The following is a 20,937-nucleotide window of genomic DNA, read 5'->3' as shown; positions in this document are numbered from 1 at the left end:
CCTCTGTGAGTGGCAGGAGACCGCTGAATACTTAAACTAATTACCTTTGATGTAATCCCTTCTGAAGACCTAGACCATGGTTCTTCAACCGGCGGCCCTCCAGCTGCTGTGGAACTACACATCCCAGCATGCCCTGTCTCAGTTTTAGCATGCCTTAATAGTAAAACTGTGACCGAGCATGCTGGGATGTGTAGTTCCACAGCAGCTGGAGGGTAGCAGGTTGAAGACCCATGGCCCTAGACCATTTGGTTAGTGCTGTGGCAGTCAGATGTTAATCTCATCCTATGTCCCAATTAACTATTCTTAAAATGAAGATCTCCTAAGTATGAAGAGGCTATTTATGAATATACAGAGACAGATAACATACACTTGTCAAATGGTCACCTTGCTCCGGATACACAGCGTATGCGTCTAATGAACATTACAGCAGGTATTCATTTATCGGAGTGTCCTGGACCACGTTAAGGGGCCTATTTATTAACATTATTTCACTTAATTTTTTTTTACAAATTGTGTTTTCACACCCGTTTTACATTATTTTAGTGTCACCTGAAATGTATTAAAGGGCGTTTAGAGCAGTTTTCATGAAAAACTGCTCCAAACCCTTTAATTCACATTCACCCATTAATTCACACTTGCATTTCCCATACTTATAGTAGAAAATGCAATCTGGGCAAATTTACTAAAAAAGAAAAAGTAAAAAAAAACAAACTGCAATATGCCCTGTGATAATAACGCCAGCCTCAGCTGGAAAGCAGCGAAAGCTGTGCGGGGACCGGGCTCCGGTGATCAGCTCTGTGTATCCGGTGGGGGCACAAGCTGATCACAGTTAAACAAATAAAAACTTACCAGTCCCAGGAGCCGGCGATCATTGCTCCGGTGCAGGCTGTCTGTCATCGGGTCCCTCTGTGTTTTGCTGTGATCCCCGCTGCAGTAAAGGGATGCTGCAAAATGGCGTCTCACTTTACAGCACTGGGGGTCACAGCAGCGCTTAGGATCGGATGCCCGGCAGCCCTGCAGGAGAAGCAATTACCGGCTCCTGGGACTGGTAAGTATACTGTATTTAATGGTAGTGGTTGGTCACAACACTGGGATGTAGTCAAGCTGGTGGGGATTCCCGGTGGCGGCAGTAGCGAGTACGGTGACGCATACGTAGCAGGACATCAGGGTATTTTTTTCTGAGAAATACCCTGACAATGCTGCGGAGGGCATTCTTAGGGGCAGAGCTTGCTCACGTACTCTGTCCCTGCATGCAATTATTGATACACCCATGCGATGTATGCAATTATCACATTGCGAGTTTGGCCGATTATATCACATCCCATCCTCATCTGATGATGACGAACGATGGTGATAAATCATCCCCATAACTCTGCTGGACACCCAGGACACGTATACAAGGGACCTCCTGTGAGAGAATAACATTAGAATGCCAACATTACCTTTTGTGATCTAACAAGAGCTTCCCAGCATCTGCCATCTCTGTAAATTGACAAAGCCGCCTCCTGTATCATAGAGAGATATCAGTTTATAGATAAATCAGATTCATAACATCATTCACACAACAACATCATTCCAGCTAAACACTGAGGTTCTCTCCTAGTAGCTCTGGACGTCTCCTGTATCTTCTACACACTGGTTTGGAAATTGTCACAGTCAGTAGCACAAGTTCTAGAAGTGAAAGTGAAAGATTACAGCCTGGCAGTTACTGCGTAGGTGGAAGTTCAGGATACAGAGAGTCCTGAGCACAGGATATAAGACAGAGAGACGGAGAGACAGAGACATGGATCACAGACAGCTGAGAGACCACATCCGGAACTTCAGCCTCGGTGACTGCGCTCGGGGCAATCAGGGGTATAACCGGGTTCTCCTGCAGCTATTCGGTTATACAGGTCAAGGGAAATCCTCTCTGATTAATTCTTGTATATACGCCCTGGATGATGAGAGAAGATTTATAGAACATGCTTATGCTCCATATTCACCCGGTGCTGCCACTATGATAAGAAAAACCTATGAGCTCACCAGTAACATCACCATCGTGGACAACAGACCGTACACTACAATGGGGACATTCCAAATAGCTGAAGTTTATGCTCAGCTGGGTAAGTGAGAGCAGTGACTATATTGTTATATACATTGCTATAATCACCTGTACAGCTACACTGCTGAGATGACTATGGGGGTCATTCCGAGTTGATCGCTAGCTGCATTAGTTCGCTGCGCAGCGATGAGACTAAAAAACGTCACTTCTGCGCATGCGGTGCAATGTGCACGCGCAACATACTATTACAACGACCAATGTAGTTTCACACAGGGTCTAGCGATGCTTTTCAGTCGCACTGACTGCCGCAGAGTGATTGACAGGAAGAGGGCGTTTCTGGGTGGCAACTGACCATTTTCAGGGAGTGTTCGTAAAAACGCAGGCGTGCCAGGAAAAATGCAAAAGTGGCTGGGTGAACGTTGGGCGTGTTTGTGACGTCAAATCCGGAACTGAACAGTCTGAAGTGATCGCAAGCGCTGAGTAGGTCTGCAGCTACTCTGAAACTACACAAATTATTTTTGTAGCTACTCTGCGATGAAAGCGGTCGCACTTCTGCTAAGCTAATATACACTCCCAGTGGGCGGCGGCATAGCGTTTGCACAGCTGCTAAAAACTGCTAGCGAGCGATCAACTCGGAATGACCGCCTATGTCTGCTATATACCAGCCAGGTAGGATATAAAATAGAAATATCTAGAATCATTGCCAAATACTGTAGCTCCTCCCAGGAATGGGCTTGTGTACATGAACAAATAGGGGTGTAGCCACTGGCGTATTTATAATGGGTGCAGTGTGCATCCAGGGGGGCCCACACTGCACACCCTGCACCCATTATTATTAATACCTGGCATAGCAAGCGAAGCGAGCTCATGGGGGGGATGAGATCTCATTTATGGTGGTCAAAGATGGTAAAAGAAACAATAACCCCAAAAATACTAAAAAGTGTGTTGACCATTTTTTCGTGTCGATCAATCCCATGTTGACCATTTGACTATGCCGACTTTTGTACCCGTCTTCCCTGTTCACTGTTCACCGTACCTTTTACGTGTAGACGTAATGACCCTGTTGACCTTTGATGATGTCCATGTCAGCCACATGGGGTCAACCTACTGATTAACAACCTAATATTGATGGACCTACTGATCCACACCCAGTCTGTAGGCTACAGATTACAGAAAAGTGCCGGGAGAGGGTTCCCAGGTCAGGAGAGCGCACGTGCGCAGTAGCACAGAGGCCTGCGGCAATTCAATGGCCCTCATTCCGAGTTGTTCGCTCGCAAGCCGATTTTAGCAGAGTTGCTCACGCTAAGCCGCCGCCTACTGGGAGTGAATCTTAGCTTCTTAAAATTGCGAACGATATATTCGCAATATTGCGATTACAAACTTCTTAGCAGTCTCTGAGTAGCTTCACACTTACTCGGCATCTGCGATCAGTTCAGTGCTTGTCGTTCCCGGTTTGACGTCACAAACACACCCAGCGTTCGTCCAGACACTCCTCCGTTTCTCCAGCCACTCCCGCGTTTTTCCCAGAAACTGTAGCGTTTTTCCCCACACGCCCATAAAACGGCCTGTTTCCGCCCAGTAACACCCATTTCCTGTCAATCACACTACGATCGCCGGAGCGAAGAAAAAGCCGTGAGTAAAAATACTATCTTCATTGTAAAATTACTTGGCGCAGTCGCAGTGCAGACATTACGCATGCGCACTAAGCGGAAATTCACTGCGATGCGAAGAAATTTACAGAGCGAACGACTCGGAATGAGGGCCAATGTACGGTGACTGGTAATGCGACCACTTTCATTTTACACATTGCAGAGCGCGCTCCTATCAGAGCCTCTGTCCCGGCTGCGTGCGATCTACAATACATACCGGCGGTAGATGTTCTTTGTTGCTGCAATTATCTGTAACAAGAAATTATAACTATTAAATCAAAAGCTTGATAATTAGTAACTGATCCCAGTAATATTCCAGCACCTAGAACCAACTCATTTGGTAATTTATTGCCAGTTGTTCCACCAGAGCCCCCTATCCCACATACACATTACCAAATACAGGACCCTATGCAGGCTGGATTGCAGATTCTATCACATGCTGGAGATTGCACAGCACAGGGCAGGTCCTCTCAGCATGCTATCCGCCTCCCTGCGGCTGCGACCGCAATGTAATGGCGATTGCGCCCCAATTAGCAAATGTGGATGCCCCCTGGATTTGACAGTACCTCCCTGTTCAGCGTGTGCAGTGTTGCAAACACTTTTCTATTTCTTTCCAAAGTGGCTGTGGTCACACCTCCCACAATTAGGCCACACCCAGAAAAGCACCTGGGCAGGACCCGGGCCAGATCTCTATGACCCTGCCTGTTGTATATATCCTTGTGAGGCTGAGGTATCACTCTTCTCCACTCAGCGAGCGCTGTGCCTGTGGGGTAATGCAGGGAGCCGCTGTTTCTGAGTCAGTCAGAAGTGGGTGAGGTAGAACAATTAGGTGGGTTTTGGTGAATATCACCTTTATTTTGTCTGTTATTCTGCCAGGAAACTTCACCCCTCTAAATGAGAAGGTGGATCGGAAAGATAATTACACTGATATGATGAGAGAAGTGGAGAGATCTGAAATGGACCCAAATTACACAGACTTAATCGTTCCTGTGTTGGTTTATAGGTAAGTGACTTGTTACATTTTATAATAGTGGGGTCAATGTATCAAATAATGCTCTAAGGGCCTAATTCAGACCTGATCGCTGGGCTGCTAATTTTGCTGTCCTGCGATCAGATAGTCGCCACCCAAGGAGAGTGTAAATTCACCTGTGCAAGTGTGCGATCGCACGTGTACGCCGTGCTACAAATGTCCCTCAGTCAGCGGCCAGCTGCAAATCCGTTCCCACCTCACTCACCAGCGAATGTTTTTTCCAGTGTGTGCGCAGCCTAGAACTTACTCCTCCAGTGCGATGAGAACAGGCTGATGGGGGCCGGACCTGACGTCACACACCCTCCTTGAAAGTGCTTGGGAACGCCTGCGTTTTCTCTGACACGAACACAAAACGGCCAGTTACCACCCACAAACGTCCTCCTCCGCTGTCAATCAGTATGCGAATGGCTTTACAAATGAAATTTTTGAACCAGCTTGTCGCTGTTTGGCGATGCCTGTTGGTGTTTGGCGATGCGCGTGCGCATTGCATTGTATACACATGCGCAATCAATAATCGCCCGCTGTGATCAGGTCTGAATCGGGCCCTATGTCTGCGCTAACAGACTTCCAGCGTCACTGCTCATTGTAGCGGAGCCGGGAGTCTCACTGCTGGAATATATAAAGGTGCTGCTGGCCGGAGTAGTGCTGCGTAAACTCATCCCTGCAGCGATATAATCTCCTCCTATATCATATTCTGATGTAATAAGTAGAGATATGTGTGCGGCTGCAATGCATGTGTGATACAGCATGACTCTGCACCGTACAACCATTCATACCATCGTCTACCGTATGTCAGTGGGACGGAGGAAAAGCCGCGAGGTCAGAGTTGTAAGGGTGCAGAGGGCATGGCACACAGAAACAGAGTATTATTATAGTATATACATTATCCCAGCATATTCTGTTGCCCTTTACAATTGGGAACAAACAGTAATGAAACAAGACTGGGTAATAACAGACATGCAGGGGTAGGAGGGCCTTGCTCGCAGATTTACAATCCATAGTTAATCAGTGGAAGGGTCAGAGCGAGGCTGGGTGTAATTCTGGCAGTGCAGGAAGAGGAGCTGAGTGGCAGCTTTTCCATCCCTCAGGGCTGCCATCTGACCAGGAGGTTGGGGATTTATAGATGTCTAAGCACTTTATATTTCCATCTAAAGGGTCAATCGCAGTTTAATGTGATGAACTCACACCCGCGAGTCACGGCGGCAGCAGCCGCACTTTGTGGTGGCCTCAGTTCTCACAAAAGTGCTCTCTGCCCTAATGGGCTCTGAGCAAATTTCTGCGAATTCGGGCAGAAATCAGCCCATGAAGGGTGCAAGTACGGGTGTCATAGCCGGCGGTGAAATGCAGCGGCAACAGCACATTCAGATTCAATTGCAATGCTACGAAAACACAGATCGGAGGCTTATCGGCCATTTGCGCATGTGCAGCATTGCAAGCATGTGTGGCCAAAAATGCAATTGTATCCCGGGAGGATGCGACTGCATTTTGATTGACAGCGGTAAGTGGCAAAGAGGGGCAGTATTGCAGGGGCATGGCAGCAAAAATGCGGGCGAGTCCAGGCCACTTAGATTGTGATCACAGGGCTGGGCGGCACTTTGCATGCGATCGTATGTAGTTGTAGTTTTGCTAAAAGAGGAAAACTGCAACGGAAGCTGCATAAGGTCCTGAGTTAATGCTTAAGGGCCCCATACACTAGTGCAGTGGTTTCCAAACTTTTTTGAATCACGGCGCCCTAGAATATCAGAATTTTTTTCACGGCTCCCCTAGGCCAAAAATTTCTTATTGAGAAATTTAGAAAGTAATATTACAATAAGTAGATCACGTTTATATGTCATCCTTAGGGTCAGTTGTGTTGTGAGGGACAAGATTTGCTTCTGTTTGGCCACATATATTATGACTGGCAGCCACCAGCACTGATTTTGCCTATTATACTGACCATGAATAATTTGAATTGGTCCTGGACCACCAACCCAGGGCACCCCTTCAAGTGTCCTGAGGCACCCCAGGGAGCCACGCCACACAGTTTGGGAACCTCTGCCCTAGTGTATGGGGCCGTTTAGACTCTTCTTGTACTGCACTTATCACAGTGTCACAGACAGGATCTGTAGCTCAGCAATGTACCAATAGTTCTGTTGCTGGAGAGGTGATATCTGACTCCGATGACCTGTTAAATTTAAATATGCACAAACAAATATAATATACGGTTAATGGGATTAAACTTGCACAACTTCTTTGTCCCAATGCACACAATGGTGTCTGTCAGAAAACGCCCTACAGTATGTTTAGCTTGTGCCAAATTCACGGGAGAATAACCTTAGTAGCTCATTATTTGCCGCCTATTCCATCTGAGCAAACTCTCCTGAAACTTATTGGGACTCGCTGAGAGCTGGAACACAATATATTACATTTTCCCCTGAGACTACTCCTGACACACATATTAACAACACCCAATATAAATAACATTTCCCTGCCTTGCAGCAACCTCTGTAGAAGCCTCTCCTGCCCCAGTCACTGCACATGTCGCTGTAGAAGACTTCTGTAAGTTACCGTCTTGCAATCCTAGCGATATGGAATACATAACTCCTCAACTTCAATTTCTGCAACTATATAAACTTTCTGCTGTAACCAAATTTTAATGTCACTGAACACTTCCAATACTGTCCTTTCACCTTCATTTCTGCAATTCTAGTGCTCTGTTCATCTTACAACCACCACTCCTATTTCCACACTTGTAATCCTATTTACCTCCTCCACACTACAGCATGTCCAGCCTGTCACTATCACCCCCCAACTCTCCTTGTCTGACCTATCCTTTTCTCTGTCCCCTGCTCCCACCTCTATCCTTCTCCCCTAGTCTCCTACATTTCCTCCTCTCACCCCTCCTTTGTCTCCCATCCACCCCACTGCCTCACTTCCTCTCCTCCCCTGACACCCCACTGTCATTCACCTCTACCCTACCTTGAACCCAATCATCCACCACTCTGCACTGCTCCCTCCCTCCTCTCCCCACCTCACCTCTTATCCCTCTGTATCACACTTGACTCACTCCATCCTCAACTGGTGCAGTGTCCCTTCCTAGCCCAGGAGCCAGCACCTTCACTACACCCTCTGTATCCCTGTCTTCTAAATCCATCTCACCTCATTGCTACAGCAACCCTGATAAACTCATTCACATCACTCCCTCAGACTCTCTCCCTCTCTCCTGTGCCCTCTGGAATGCCAGATCTGTCTGTAACAAACTGGTACCCACCCATGACCTTTTCGTCTCAAATTCTTTGCATCTCCTAGCCATCACTGAAACTTGGGTTACCCTCTCTGACACAGTTTCTCCCACTTCTCTCTCTGCTGGGGGTCTCACGTTCTCACACAGCCCCTGACCTGGGGGTCGCCAAGGTGGGTGTGTTGGGCTCCTACTACCCTCTAGCTACTCATACCAACTCATACAACCAGAACCATCCCTTACATACATTTGAGGTTCATGCTATATGCATCTTCCAACCTGTTCATCTTCAAGTAGCTGTCATTTACCGACTCCTGGTATGCCCTCCAAAGTAATTTGCAACTTTACTTCCTGGCTTCCTCACTTCCTCTCTTCTGAAATTCCCTCCATTATGTTGGTGATTTCAACATCCCTATCGATAACCCCACAAAATCACCTGCCTCTAAACTCCTTAACCTCACCTCTTCTCTTGGTCTCTCCCAGTGGACCTCCTCCCCCTCCCATGTGAGTGGAAGCTCACTGGATCTGGTCTTCACTCACCGGTGTGATCTTTCTGATTTCTCCAACTCCCTGTTCCCCCTCTCTGATCATCACCTGCTCACTTTTAACCTATCTCTATCTGCTTCTCCATCGTTACCACCTAACACTACCATCACAGAGTTGACAGCACTTCCCTATCCTCACTGACTCACTCCTCTCTCCTATTCTCTTTCCTGCTCTGAACAAGCTACTTCCCTGTACTATGCATCCCTTACCTCTGCTCTTGACTCTGTCGCCCCACAAACCACTATTCACCCTTACAGATTGACACCCCAACCCTGGCACACCAAATGCACCAGATATCTGCAAAAATGCTCACGTACCGCTGAGCGACATTGGAGGAAATCACATTCTAAGGCCGACTTCCTCCACTACAAATTTATGCTCTCATCCTACTTTGCGGCCCTTACCCTCTCTAAATAATATTACTTCAAAAACCTCATCTCCTCCCAATCCTCAAACCCCTCGGCACCTCTTTGCCACTGTAAACTCGCTCCTCCTCCCACCCCCGCCTCAACTTTCTGCTCTTGACTTTGCCACCTACTTCACATCCAAAATTGACTCCATTCGTCAGGCCATAACATCCATCCAGAACCTGAGCAACCCCCCTCCTCCATTTCCCAATCTCCCTTCTCCTTCCCTCCTACCAACTCTGACATCTTTCTTCCCTGTATCTGGAGAGGAAATCATGGTCCTCATCTGGTCCTCACCCCCCTCCACCCCCCCACTTGACCCTATTCCCTCCTACCTTCTCCGCTTCCTCTCTTCTTCTGCCTGTTCCCATTTTGCCCATCTACTCAATCTCTCACTCTCATCAGGCACTGTCCCTTCTGACTTCAAGCATGCACTTGTCTCCCCTATTCTTAAAAAACCTACACTTGATCCAACCAATCTCTCAAACTACTGACACATCTCTCTTCTCCCTTTTGCCTCCAAACTCCTTGAGCGTATTGTCTACAAATGCCCCACTGTCTTTCTTTCTTCCCACTCACTTCTTGACCCTTTCCAGTCTGGTTTCTGTCCTCTACACTCCACTGAAACTGCCCTCACTGAAGTCTGCAATGACCTCCTTGCTGCTAAATCCAGGGGCCACTACTCTGCTTATTCTCGTTGACATCTCTGCTGCTTTTGACGCTGCAGACCACCCTTTTCTCCTGCAAATCCTTTTACTCCCTTGGTTTGTGTGATACTGCTCTCTCCTGGCTCTCCTCCTACCTTTCTGACCATTCCTTCTCTGTCTCCTCTCATGACTCCCCCCCCCCCACACTTCCTCTACCAGTAGGTGTCCCCCAAGGTTCTGTTCTTGGGCCTCTCCTTTTCCCTCTCTACACATCCTCATTAGGTGATCTCGTTAGCTCTTTTGACTTAAAATATCATCTCTACGCTGATGATACTCAAATCTACCTCCCCTGACCTCTCCCCTGCTCTCCTCTCTCGTATCTCCAACTGTCTCTCTGCCATCTCCTCCTGGAAGTACCAGCACTTTCTTAAAGTTAATATGTCTAGACTGAGTCGATCATCTTCCCTCGCTCCCGCATAACCTCACCTCCCACAATTTCATTATCCATTGATGGCACAACTATTTCCTCTAGTCCCCAAGTGTGATGTCTTGGAGTAATCCTTGACTCCTCCCTCTCCTTCAAAACACACATTCAGTACCTCTCACAAAACTGCCATTTACATCTCAAAAACATCTCCAGGATCAGACCCTCTCACCCAGGACGCTACTAAGACCCTCATCCACTCACTGGTCATCTCTAGATTGGACTACTGCAACCTCCTCCTATCTGGCCTCCCTAAAAAATGCCTCTCTCCACTCCAATCTATCCTCAATGCTACTGCGCATCTTGTCTTCCTCACCAACTGTACTACATCCACATCCCCTCTCTTGCAGGACCTTCACTGGCTACCCTTCCCATTCAGGATCCAATTCAAGCTTCTCACACTCACCCACTCTTCTCCGTCTTACATCTCTGACCTTATCTCTCTTTACATTACCACCCGTCCTCTTTGCTCTGCTAATGCACGCCATCTTTCCTGCCAATAGATTACCTCCTCCTACTCCTACCTACAAGATTTTGCATGTGCTGCTCCCTATCCTTGGAATTCTCTACCTCTCCCCATAAGACTCTCCACCTCTCTACAAAACTTAAAACGGGCTCTCAAGACCCACTTCTTCACCAAACCCAGCCAACTCTCCTCCTAACCCTCCTGTGTATGCTCACTCTCTACCCCTTCTGTGTCACTCCAGTCTGTTAGCCCCTCACCTTTTAGATTGTAAGCTCACAAGAGCAAGGACTTCTTTCCTCATGTGCCTTTCCTTTTCTTACACTATGTTATACTCCATACTCCCTTTGATGGCACCTGACCCTGGGATTTGTATACCTGTCCTATATTGTCTTGTACTGTAAGTGCTGTTTTCTTGTTTGCTCATTTGATTATGTATTGTGTAATGGGCGCTGCGGATCTCTTGTGGCGCCATATAAATAAAGGATAATAATAATAACAACAACATATGAGGGTTACTAGAACTTTAACAAGGGCCCTCATTCCGAGTCGTTCGCTCGGTAAATTTCATCGCAATGCAGCGTTTTTCTGCTTAGTGCGCATGCGCAATATTCGCACTGCGACTGCGCCAAGTAATATTGCTATGAAGATAGTATTTTTACTCACGGCTTTTTCATCGCTCAGGCGATCGCAGTGTGATTGACAGGAAATGGGTGTTTCTGGGCGGAAACAGGCCGTTTTATGGGCGTGTGGGAAAAAACGCTACCGTTTCCGGAAAAAACGCTACCGTTTCCGGAAAAAACGCAGGAGTGGCTGGAGAAACGGGGGAGTGTCTGGGCGAACGCTGGGTGTGTTTGTGACGTCAAACCAGGAACGACAAGCACTGAACTGATCGCAGATGCCGAGTAAGTCTGAAGCTACTCTGAAACTGCTAAGAAGTGTGTAATCGCAATATTGCGAATACATCGTACGCAATTTTAAGAAGCTAAGATTCACTCCCAGTAGGCGGCGGCTTAGCGTGAGCAACTCTGCTAAAATCGCCTTGCGACCGATCAACTCGGAATGAGGGTCAATGTTGTTTATATTGAAAAGACATTCAGCAAACATAGAAACATATAGCGAGGATTAACCAGAGGACAGCGCAGTTACTCCACCACTACGATACGTGTTTCTGCCTCTGTTCAGCAGAAATTGATCTAGGCGGCTGCTGACCGACTATTTATACCCTGAGACCCTTAACTGTATACCTCACCTCTCCCAATTATGATAACTACAGATGGAACCACGCTAATCGTGGCTACGTCTATGGCTGGGGCGCGCCTGCCTGGACTTGCCTATCGCCGCAGCTGGGGCATGCGCGTGTCCATGACGTGCACGCGCCCCATTCACTAGACTGGGAGAGTCTCTGTGCACTCCCTGCATGACCTGGCGGACGGAGCGCCTAGTCACACTGGGAGCGCTCGTATGCGATGGAGCCGCACTAGATGATCCCGGCTCCATCCGTAGATTGAAGATTTAACTAGAATGAACAGGTGAATTCATCTCAATTGTCGCCATAGAACGCTTTATTTTACCATATATTTAATGTGCTATGTATAAGATATAAAGATTATGTGTGAGATATAAACATTAGAATATTTATCTGGGCTTATTTGATACCATTCCCAAAATGCAAAGCGTCAATGGAACGCATTCACTGCGGTCCATCGGCACCTGCATATATCTCACTTCCTCTTGTCCCCTATGCATTGCACCACTGGCACGCACGCCATGCATTCCACGGGTGTCACGGTTGCGCATTCCCGGGGCACATTGTCATTAGACAAGCGCCGCCTGCTTCCTCTCCCAGTAGTATGAAGCGTCTTCCTCTGCAGCCACGTGACCGCGCCGTTCAGCTGTTTCCAAAGCTCGGCTTCCTCATTTGGAACGCAGCGCTTGCGTTCCATAGATTATACAGCGCTTCCTGGTTCTTATTCTATGAGCGCATAACTGCAGATAATTGAATCTTTAACCCCTCCATTCTTAGGTGGTTTATGGATGTTAGGGACAGTTTTAACAGAAGTGAAAAATACATAATTAGTATATTAAAATTTGGTGCATTAAAGATAAATAACAAAATATAGTTGGTTAGATTTTAATATATATATATATATTCTGTTACCGATTATTTAGATCAATTTAGAATTGGTAAAAGTCAACCTTTAGTAAATATTCCCCTTTGAATGCAAACATATACAGTGCATACAAATTACAGTGCAAAGAAAAACATGTTACGCAATGAATACAGATTTATGCATATACAATGCAGTCACCATAACATCAGCTCTGGATAAACCTGGACTCTAGTTGATGGGTGCAGCAGACAAAAGCCAGGGGAGGAGATAATGGCATACTGTATGTAAGGAAAGGAAGAGTGGTAAGTCAGTGTGGAAGGATAAAGGAGGTGGGTTAGGATGAGAGCTGGTAGCATTCGATTAAGGAATAGGTCTTGAAAGCCGTTTTTAAAGCTTTGCAGAGGTGAAGAGTCTGAGAAGGAGTGGAATGAGCTCCAGTAGTGGGAAGCAGCACGGGTGACGTTTTAGGTGGCAGTTGGAAGGGGCTATGTGTTGAAAAAAGGTGACGGTCATTGGCAGAGCAAATTTGACGGAGGAATTATGAGGGTGATCAGGTCTGAGATATAAGGGGGGGATGCGAGAGGGATTTATAAGGGAGTGTAAGGAGTTATTTGAGTAGACTCTGCAGGTGAAGGGGAGACTGGTGGAGAAGAGAAGCAGATGAAGAGAAAAAGATGAGCTGATCAGCAGTGTTAAGAATGGAATGGAGGTGTGAAGGGGAAATTGCAGTAGTCCACTTGAAAGATGACCAGTGAGTGGATGAGGGACTTTGTTGCCACCAGTGTGAGAAAGGGTCTGCTCCTGAAGATATTTTGAAGGCGGAAGAAACAAAACTGGAAGAGGACATGAATGAGGGGTTGTAATGGAGAGGGTGAGGTTGAGGAAAACTGTTTGACAGCAGACTTGAGAGATAGAACAGATGGTGATATAAATGGCTAGTGGATAAGAGGAAGGTGAGGGGACTCAAGAGGTTGGGAAGATGTTACACTTAGTCTTACACATGTTAGCTTTAAGCCAGCACTTTATGAGAGAGATAAAGTACCAACCAATCATCTCCTAACTTCCACGTTACAGACTGTGGGGCGCATTCATCATGTTCATTATTGGGGGCTGTGTGGGGTGTGGTTCATTAGGTCGACATGAGTTAGGTCGACATACATTGGGTCGACCACGTTTGGTCAACATGCATTAGGTCGCCATGATCACTAGGTCGACATGGTCATTAGGTAGAAAAAGGTCTACATGAGGTTTTTTAGCTTTTTTTGGTGTCGTTTTCTTCGTAAAGTGATGGGGAACCCCCAATTAGTGCACTGCCCCCCCCCCCTCCACATGGCTCGCTTCGCTTGCCGTGCAATTGTAATCCACGTGGATCGTAAAGTATGAAAAAGGTCAAAAATTGAAAAATATGTGTAAAACTCACGTCTACCTTTTTCCATGTCGACCAAACGCAGTCAACCCAATGTATGTCAACCTAACTCATGTTGACCTAATGACCGCCATCCAGCCGGGTGGCTCCCAATAAGTAACATACTGACTCAGGGGCATTTTAAGAGACAAGAGCCCGCATCAGAGGCTGCACATGGGTCCCCTCCTCTCCGGCAGCAATTAGACTCTGACATACTGCCAGAGTCTACTCTGCATGCGTAGGTCTCCGGGAACATGGCGCCAGCGCCTTGTTCCCAGGAACATCTCCAGTGCGTATGCGCAAATCACTCAGAAATGGCCATGGCGGCCATTTTCTGAGTGATTAATGCCCGCGCTAGAGGGCCGTCGCCACGGGACTCCAGAATGGTAAGTATATTACTGTATATGGGTGCAGTGTGTGTGGTGTGGGCCCCCCTGGAACCAGGGTCCATGTGCACTGCAGACACTGCACCCATTATAGAAACGCCAATGTACTGACTCTCAGCAAGCGCTGGAGCTATTACCGTATATACTCGAGTATAAGTCGACCCGAATATAAGTCGAGGCACCTAATTTTACCACAAAAACCTGGGAAAACTTATTGACTCGAGTATAAGCCTAGGGTGGAAAATGCAGCTCTAGCCGTACACAGCCCTCACACTGCCAGATATGCCCCCACAGTGCCAGATATGCCCTCACACTGCCAGATATGCCCTCACACTGCCAGATATGCCCCACAGTGCCAGATATGCCCTCACAGTGCCAGATATGCCCTCACACTGCCAGATATGCCCTCACACTGCCAGATATGCCCCGACAGTGCCAGATATGCCCCACAGTGCCAGATATGCCCTCATAGTGCCAGATATGCCCCGACAGTGCCAGATATGCCCCACAGTGCCAGATATGCCCCCACAGTGCCAGATATGCCCCCACAGTGCCAGATATGCCCCCACACTGCCAGATATGCCCCACAGTGCTAGATATGCCCTCACACTGCCAGTAATGCCCCACAGTGTCATATATGCCCCCTCAGTGCCAGATATGCCCTCATAGTGCCAGATATGCCCCCTCAGTGCCAGATATGTCCCCTCAGTGCCAGATATGTCCTCATAGTGCCAGATATGCCCCCACAGTGCCAGATATGCCCTCATAGTGCCAGATATGCCCCCTCAGTGCCAGATATGCCCTCGTAGTGCCAGATATGCCCTCATAGTGCCAGATATGCCCCCTCAGTGCCAGATATGCGCCCCTCAAGTGCCAAATATGCTCCCCCAGTACCAGTTACTTACCTTCCGCCGCTCCCACGCTGTCTTGTGAAGGAGGGACATGGAGGGCACAGCGCGTGCCTCTCCTGTGTCCCTCCTGCATCTCCGGCGGCCGCGGTGGGTCTGTTAACTGAAGTGCCGCTTCGTGAGCCAATAAGAGCTCACGAACAGGTACTTCCTTTAATAGACCCACCGCTGCCGCCTGAGATGCAGGAGGGACACAGGAGAGGCGTGCGCTGTGCCCTCCGTGTCCCTCCTTCACACTGCACTGCACTGCCCTCCGTGTCCCCACTCCTTCCCTGCACTGACTCGAGTATAAGCCGAAGGGGCATTTCAGCACAAAAAAAGTGCTGAAAAAGTCAGCTTATACTCGAGTATATACGGTAATCATTGTTCCAGCGCGGAGACAGCCAATGCAAACATCAGCTGTCGCCATTATTTTTTTCAATGCTACTTTTGTATCACTGCAAAAAATTAATCAGGGCTTAGCACTAGAAGAAGCCGGGCAGGGGCAGAAGGATCCAGAAGGATCCCTCTTCACAAGCCGACACTGCTTCCAATAGGTAACCAGCGGGGATGAGGGAGAATTCACCATCTGTAGATGACAAATGCTCCCGCAGTCAAGCTTCAAAAATATTGTATTTTCTACTAGTGTATGGGGACGCTGGGCCACCTCGGGAGTGCAGGTATCTGTGATATCTCCTGAGCTTTATGCTGAATGGCCCCAAAACTTAATTTTTATATAAGTAGATAAAAATGTGTAGAAAGTAAGTGATGATGAATGTGCCCCTGTGTTTGGTGTGTTTGAAAAATGACAATTAGGGGCTGAGTGGCTGCTACTTTATCTCTCTCCAAGGCTTAGTAAGTAGAGCCCATAGTGAGGGCAGTTTCAGTAGAGAGGAATAAGATTACACTGATGTGGGTGAAAGAGGGAGGGAGAGGAAATAAAGGTGATAGGGAAGGTGCAGACAATCAGCTAAAGCAGTTTGGGGGTGATGGAGAAGAGAGACGAGACAATGAGGGGTAGTCACGGAGAGAGGCAGCTGCATAAAGGTGAGTTTATTAAGGGTGAGCAGGGCCCCAGAAACATTTAGCTCTCTATCTCGAAGTAACAAATGTGGAATCATTATTGTATTATTTTATTGTAACTTTTCTGACATAAACTGATTTTTTTTTTGGAGTTTCAGTAAATGACTTTTGATACATTTCCTTTAATACTCTAGTGCCATGCATGGACTTAGAGAATGTGAAGAGCAGGAAATGAAAATGTTTATGGATAATTGTACAGAAATGACAGGTAAGGGAGAGCTTTACTTTGCTTTCTTTGAAAAAAAATCTGTTTGCTGGTTTTATATATATATATATATATATATATATAGAGAGAGAGAGAGAGAGAGAAATAGAGGTCCGGGTTTTCCAGCTCACCCAGAGACAGCAGGAAGTCAGGTGCAGGGGAATAGTTTATAACTTCCATTTACCCAGAGTTCTGTGCGCTGATGCCTATTTGGGTTGATGATAATATCAAATTACCTTAAAACATAAAGCTATACACTATTACCGTAGAGCCGCTATGGCCTCTAGACTTAATACACACACAACGGACTAAGTACGCTATTTGCGCACTGAGTACCGTAAGGGTACGTACTTTGCGTAACAGACGCTAGGCCGTGGGAGCGACACGTACGCTCACGGCTCGCGCTTCGTACCGAGCACGCTATTGGCGTACCGAGTCCTGCACTGATACGCTAATAGCGTATGAGACGCTGTGCCGTGGAAGTGAAACACGAGCGACACGGACGCTCACAGAACGATATGCAATAAACCTTGTTAATGTAATACAGTAAGAATATGCTTATACTCTAAACCTTAGTAATCATATAATGTTCTGATATAACACTGAAAAACCTTGATAATGCTTATGCTGTTTGAGCGATTGAGACGCTCAGAAAGCTCTTTGTAAAACAGTGCGCACACAACACCAGTTTGGATTTTAAACCACAGGGTTCCAAGGCCTCCGTGGATTGATTGGAAAAGGTAAACAATACAAGTCATACACTACAGTCTAACACAGAAATCTAAACATAATAACAGAGAAATTACAGTGGCATAACAGTGAAATAATAGTGGCTACAGAGAACATAACATACGTGAGAATACTCGCATGCGCAACCCGCATCCAGTCCTCCAATTATCAGGTAGATAACATTGATGAGAGAGAGTACTGGCCGGTCAGGCAACAGTGGTCTTTATATACACAACATTCATTCACAACACAATGGTCACTGTAACCTCTTTGTTCATTGGACACAGGAATGTGTCTCTACATTACAGGAAAGGTCATAGGTGGATTTGAACAGGTGGGCAGTGTCTTTCCTCAACTGCTCTTGTGGGAGGTATCCTCTGGATTCCCGCCACATGTGTAATTAACAGCAAATACATTTAAAGTTCATAAACTACTTCTGTACATAACTATACGCATGAGCGAGCGATCCTTTCCTAACTAACACCAAAATGTTTCCCTCGTAATACCCTACAGCTGGATACTAAACACCACCTTCAAACCTTTATCTGACCCTTCCTATCATGTTAAGAGGAATCCCTCTGTTCAGTATCAGGTTAAATTAAACATACTCGCTGACATTGTCTAGGGGAATATTACCTACAAAATGCACTATCTGGATGAAATATGTTACGATCAAGTCGCACGCTACACGCTCACAAACTCCACCGTAATTATACATCTTATGTGCACGAGACGCTGGAGCGTCCCTTACGCAACCTGCTTGTATGTGTACACACGGACTAGGTGCACGAGCAGCGCGCACATGCATTAGGGGTTAATACAAGGCATACGCATCATGATTTTTTTCTGACTTTGACAGGGTCCAGTAGGCAGGGATCAGTTTGCAGTGCCAGGGACTATGGACATTGGCCAAGCCGGAGAGCTTGGCCTGTGTGTGACTGCATGCACCGGGATCCCGACCAGCAGGTTGTCAGAGTGTGGGGAAGGGGTGTGCAACAAAGCCACTTGCGGGCTCGATGGATCCCTGCGCTCGCCACAGGTTCTATTCCTGCTCTATGGGTGTCGGGGACATTAATAGAACACATCCTGGTAGAGTGTATAATCTGTGTGACAAATTACAGTTGTGTCTAAGGACTTATTGCACAAGCCATACATAATTATGGAGACACTGTGACATGTATCTCTTCTCCAGGAGTTGCCCCCATCATTGTCCTCACCTCCAAAGACAGCGGAGATTACTTGGAGTTGGAGAAGCAGTTCAAGCTGATAGGGGCTGAGACTGTGATAGCTGTGGAGAACTACACCAAGGAGAGCCAGATAAAAACTCTGGGGAGAACCACAGACTTCCTGATGTTCATTAATGGCGCCATAAAACAAGTAATATTCCGTATGGAACAGACAAGGAACCCGCGGGAAGAGCGACTACAGCGGAAGATATTCCTGCTCCAGTACATACATGAGGCTGAAATGAAAATAGAGAAAGAGAAAAGAGATCGGGAGACGTGCCAGGAAGTAGTTAATAGTAGAAAGGGAGTTTGGGGATGGTATAATTGGGTGTTACGTAGGTAGAGATGCCAGATGTGAGCAGGGGCTGATGTTATTAAATGGGAAATATCACTTAAAGAGGGTTTTTGTGGCATAATTTCACAACCTCCACTTACTGTACCGTAGATGTATAATAGATGTCCCCACTTTATACACAATGCAGGTGTCCCCTTCATGTGCTTCCAAATCTCTCTATATATACATACCACCACCGTGGCCTGGCCACATCTCCTTCCACATACATACCACCACCACCGTGGTCTGGCCCCATCTCCTTCCACATACATACCACCACCGTGGCCTGGCCACATCTCCTTCCACATACATACCGCCACCGTGACCTGGCCACATCTCCTTCCACATACATACCGCCACCATGGCCTGGTTACATCTCCTTCCACATACATACCACCACCATGGCCTGGTCACATCTACTTCCACATACATACCACCACCGTGGCCTTTCCACATCTCCTTCCACATACATACCGCCACCGTGGCCTGGTCACATCTCCTTCCACATACATACCACCACCGTGGCCTGGCCACATCTCCTTCCACATACATACCGCCACTGTGGCCTAGCCACATCTCCTTCCACATACATGCCCCCACCGTGGCCTGGCCACATCTCCTTCCACATACATACCGCCACCGTGGCCTGACCACATCTCCTTCCACATACATATCACCACCGTGGCCTGGCCACATCTCCTTCCACATACATACCGCCACCGTGGCCTGGCCACATCTCCTTCCACATACATACCACCACCGTGGCCTGGCCACATCTCCTTCCACATACATTACTACACTGTTTCTCAATAAAGGAATTGATATCAGCTTTGTTGGACTGATTATCTTCACATGTCTATGGAAGAAATGATTATGACGGAATTTATAGAGTCTCCACCTGGTGTCAGTGACTAGAAGAGATAAACTCGCCCTCCTACACGGGTCACTCGGCGGCTCCAATGATGGGCGATACCTCTTTTACACTACAAACAATAAAGCAAGTAACTTTGCACCTTGGTAATCCATGTTGCACTGCGGGTGGGGCTGATGTAATGGGCATGACTCAGAGGTGGACCCGGTTGCCCGCTGTTTTTTCTCTAAACATGCACCCAGGCCGCACAGTGCCGCAATGGTAACAGCACAGAGAGCCTGATCAAAATCACATTCAGATTCTTCTGTACACAGGGCCGCCATCTAGGGGGGACCGTCAGTACTGCCGACCCGGGACTGACAGAGAAGACGACCTGGGTGGCAGCTGTGTGAGTCTAGTTGCAGCTGATGCAACACAGGCAGCTGCAGCCATGGACTCGGAGAGACAGTGCCGGGCCCTGCAGCATTTCAAATCCGATGCTGCCCATGAGCCAATTGAAGGAGTGGGGGGGGGGGGGGGGGGAACCAGATGAGAGGAGGAGGGGAAACAAGCTGGTCTGGAGAGGGAGAAAATGAAGGGTACAGAAATAATGTATGTGTGTAGATGTGCATGTATGTATATGGTGTGTGTGTGTGTGTGTGTGTGTGTGTGTGTGTGTGTGTGTGTGTGTGTGTGTATGTTGATGGTGTCATAATAATAATTGTATAGAAGTGACAGGTAAGGGAGAGCTTTACTTTGCTTTCTTTGAAACACATTATGTTTGCTGTTTACATATAAGAAGAAAAAGAGATCCGGGTTTTACAGCTCACCCAGAGACAGCAGGAAGTCAGGTGCAGGGGAGAAGTTTAAAACTCCCATTTACCCAGAGTTCTGTGCACTGATGCCTATTAGGGGCAAGTAGGCAGGGATCAGTTTGCAGTGCCAGGGACTTTGGACATTGGGAGTAATTCAGACCTGATCGTTGCCAGTATTTACCCTGCACAGAAACAAAAAAACCCACCCAAATATAACACTCCCTGCACATGTTACATTTGCCCCCCCCCCCCCCCCCCTGCAGCGTACATGGGCCCTCATTCCGAGTTGATCGCTCGCAAGGCGATTTTAGCAGAGTTACACACGCTAAGCCGCCGCCTACTGGGAGTGAATCTAAACTTCTTAAATGTGCGACCGATGTATTCGCAATATTGCGATCACAAACGAGTTAGCAGTT

General features: G+C 47.3%; 1 protein-coding gene across 1 annotated transcript; it reads left to right on the top strand.

The window, feature by feature from the left end:
- Positions 1-1,693: 1,693 nt before the first annotated feature.
- Positions 1,694-19,683, top strand: LOC134945664 (uncharacterized). Its single transcript, XM_063935102.1, has 4 exons — positions 1,694-2,102; positions 4,567-4,693; positions 16,497-16,570; positions 18,489-19,683. Exons 1-4 carry the CDS (start codon positions 1,784-1,786, stop codon positions 18,863-18,865), a joined length of 897 nt encoding a protein of 298 aa, XP_063791172.1. The 5' UTR covers positions 1,694-1,783; the 3' UTR covers positions 18,866-19,683.
- Positions 19,684-20,937: the final 1,254 nt, after the last annotated feature.

The sequence above is a fragment of the Pseudophryne corroboree genome, chromosome 7 (genome assembly GCF_028390025.1).
Source record: "Pseudophryne corroboree isolate aPseCor3 chromosome 7, aPseCor3.hap2, whole genome shotgun sequence".
In the NCBI taxonomy this organism is placed as follows: Eukaryota; Metazoa; Chordata; class Amphibia; order Anura; family Myobatrachidae; genus Pseudophryne; species Pseudophryne corroboree.
Note: the sequence above shows the minus strand (reverse complement) of the source record. Positions and strands in the feature narration are given on the sequence as shown.

Bases quoted from the DNA above. Each gene is read 5' to 3' on its own strand.
- LOC134945664 (XM_063935102.1), top strand. From the start codon at position 1,784: ATGGATCACAGACAGCTGAGAGACCACATCCGGAACTTCAGCCTCGGT. The intron at 2,103-4,566 runs GTAAGTGAGAGC...TTATTCTGCCAG, and splicing joins TGAAGTTTATGCTCAGCTGG to GAAACTTCACCCCTCTAAAT. The intron at 16,571-18,488 runs GTAAGGGAGAGC...TCTCTTCTCCAG, and splicing joins TAATTGTACAGAAATGACAG to GAGTTGCCCCCATCATTGTC.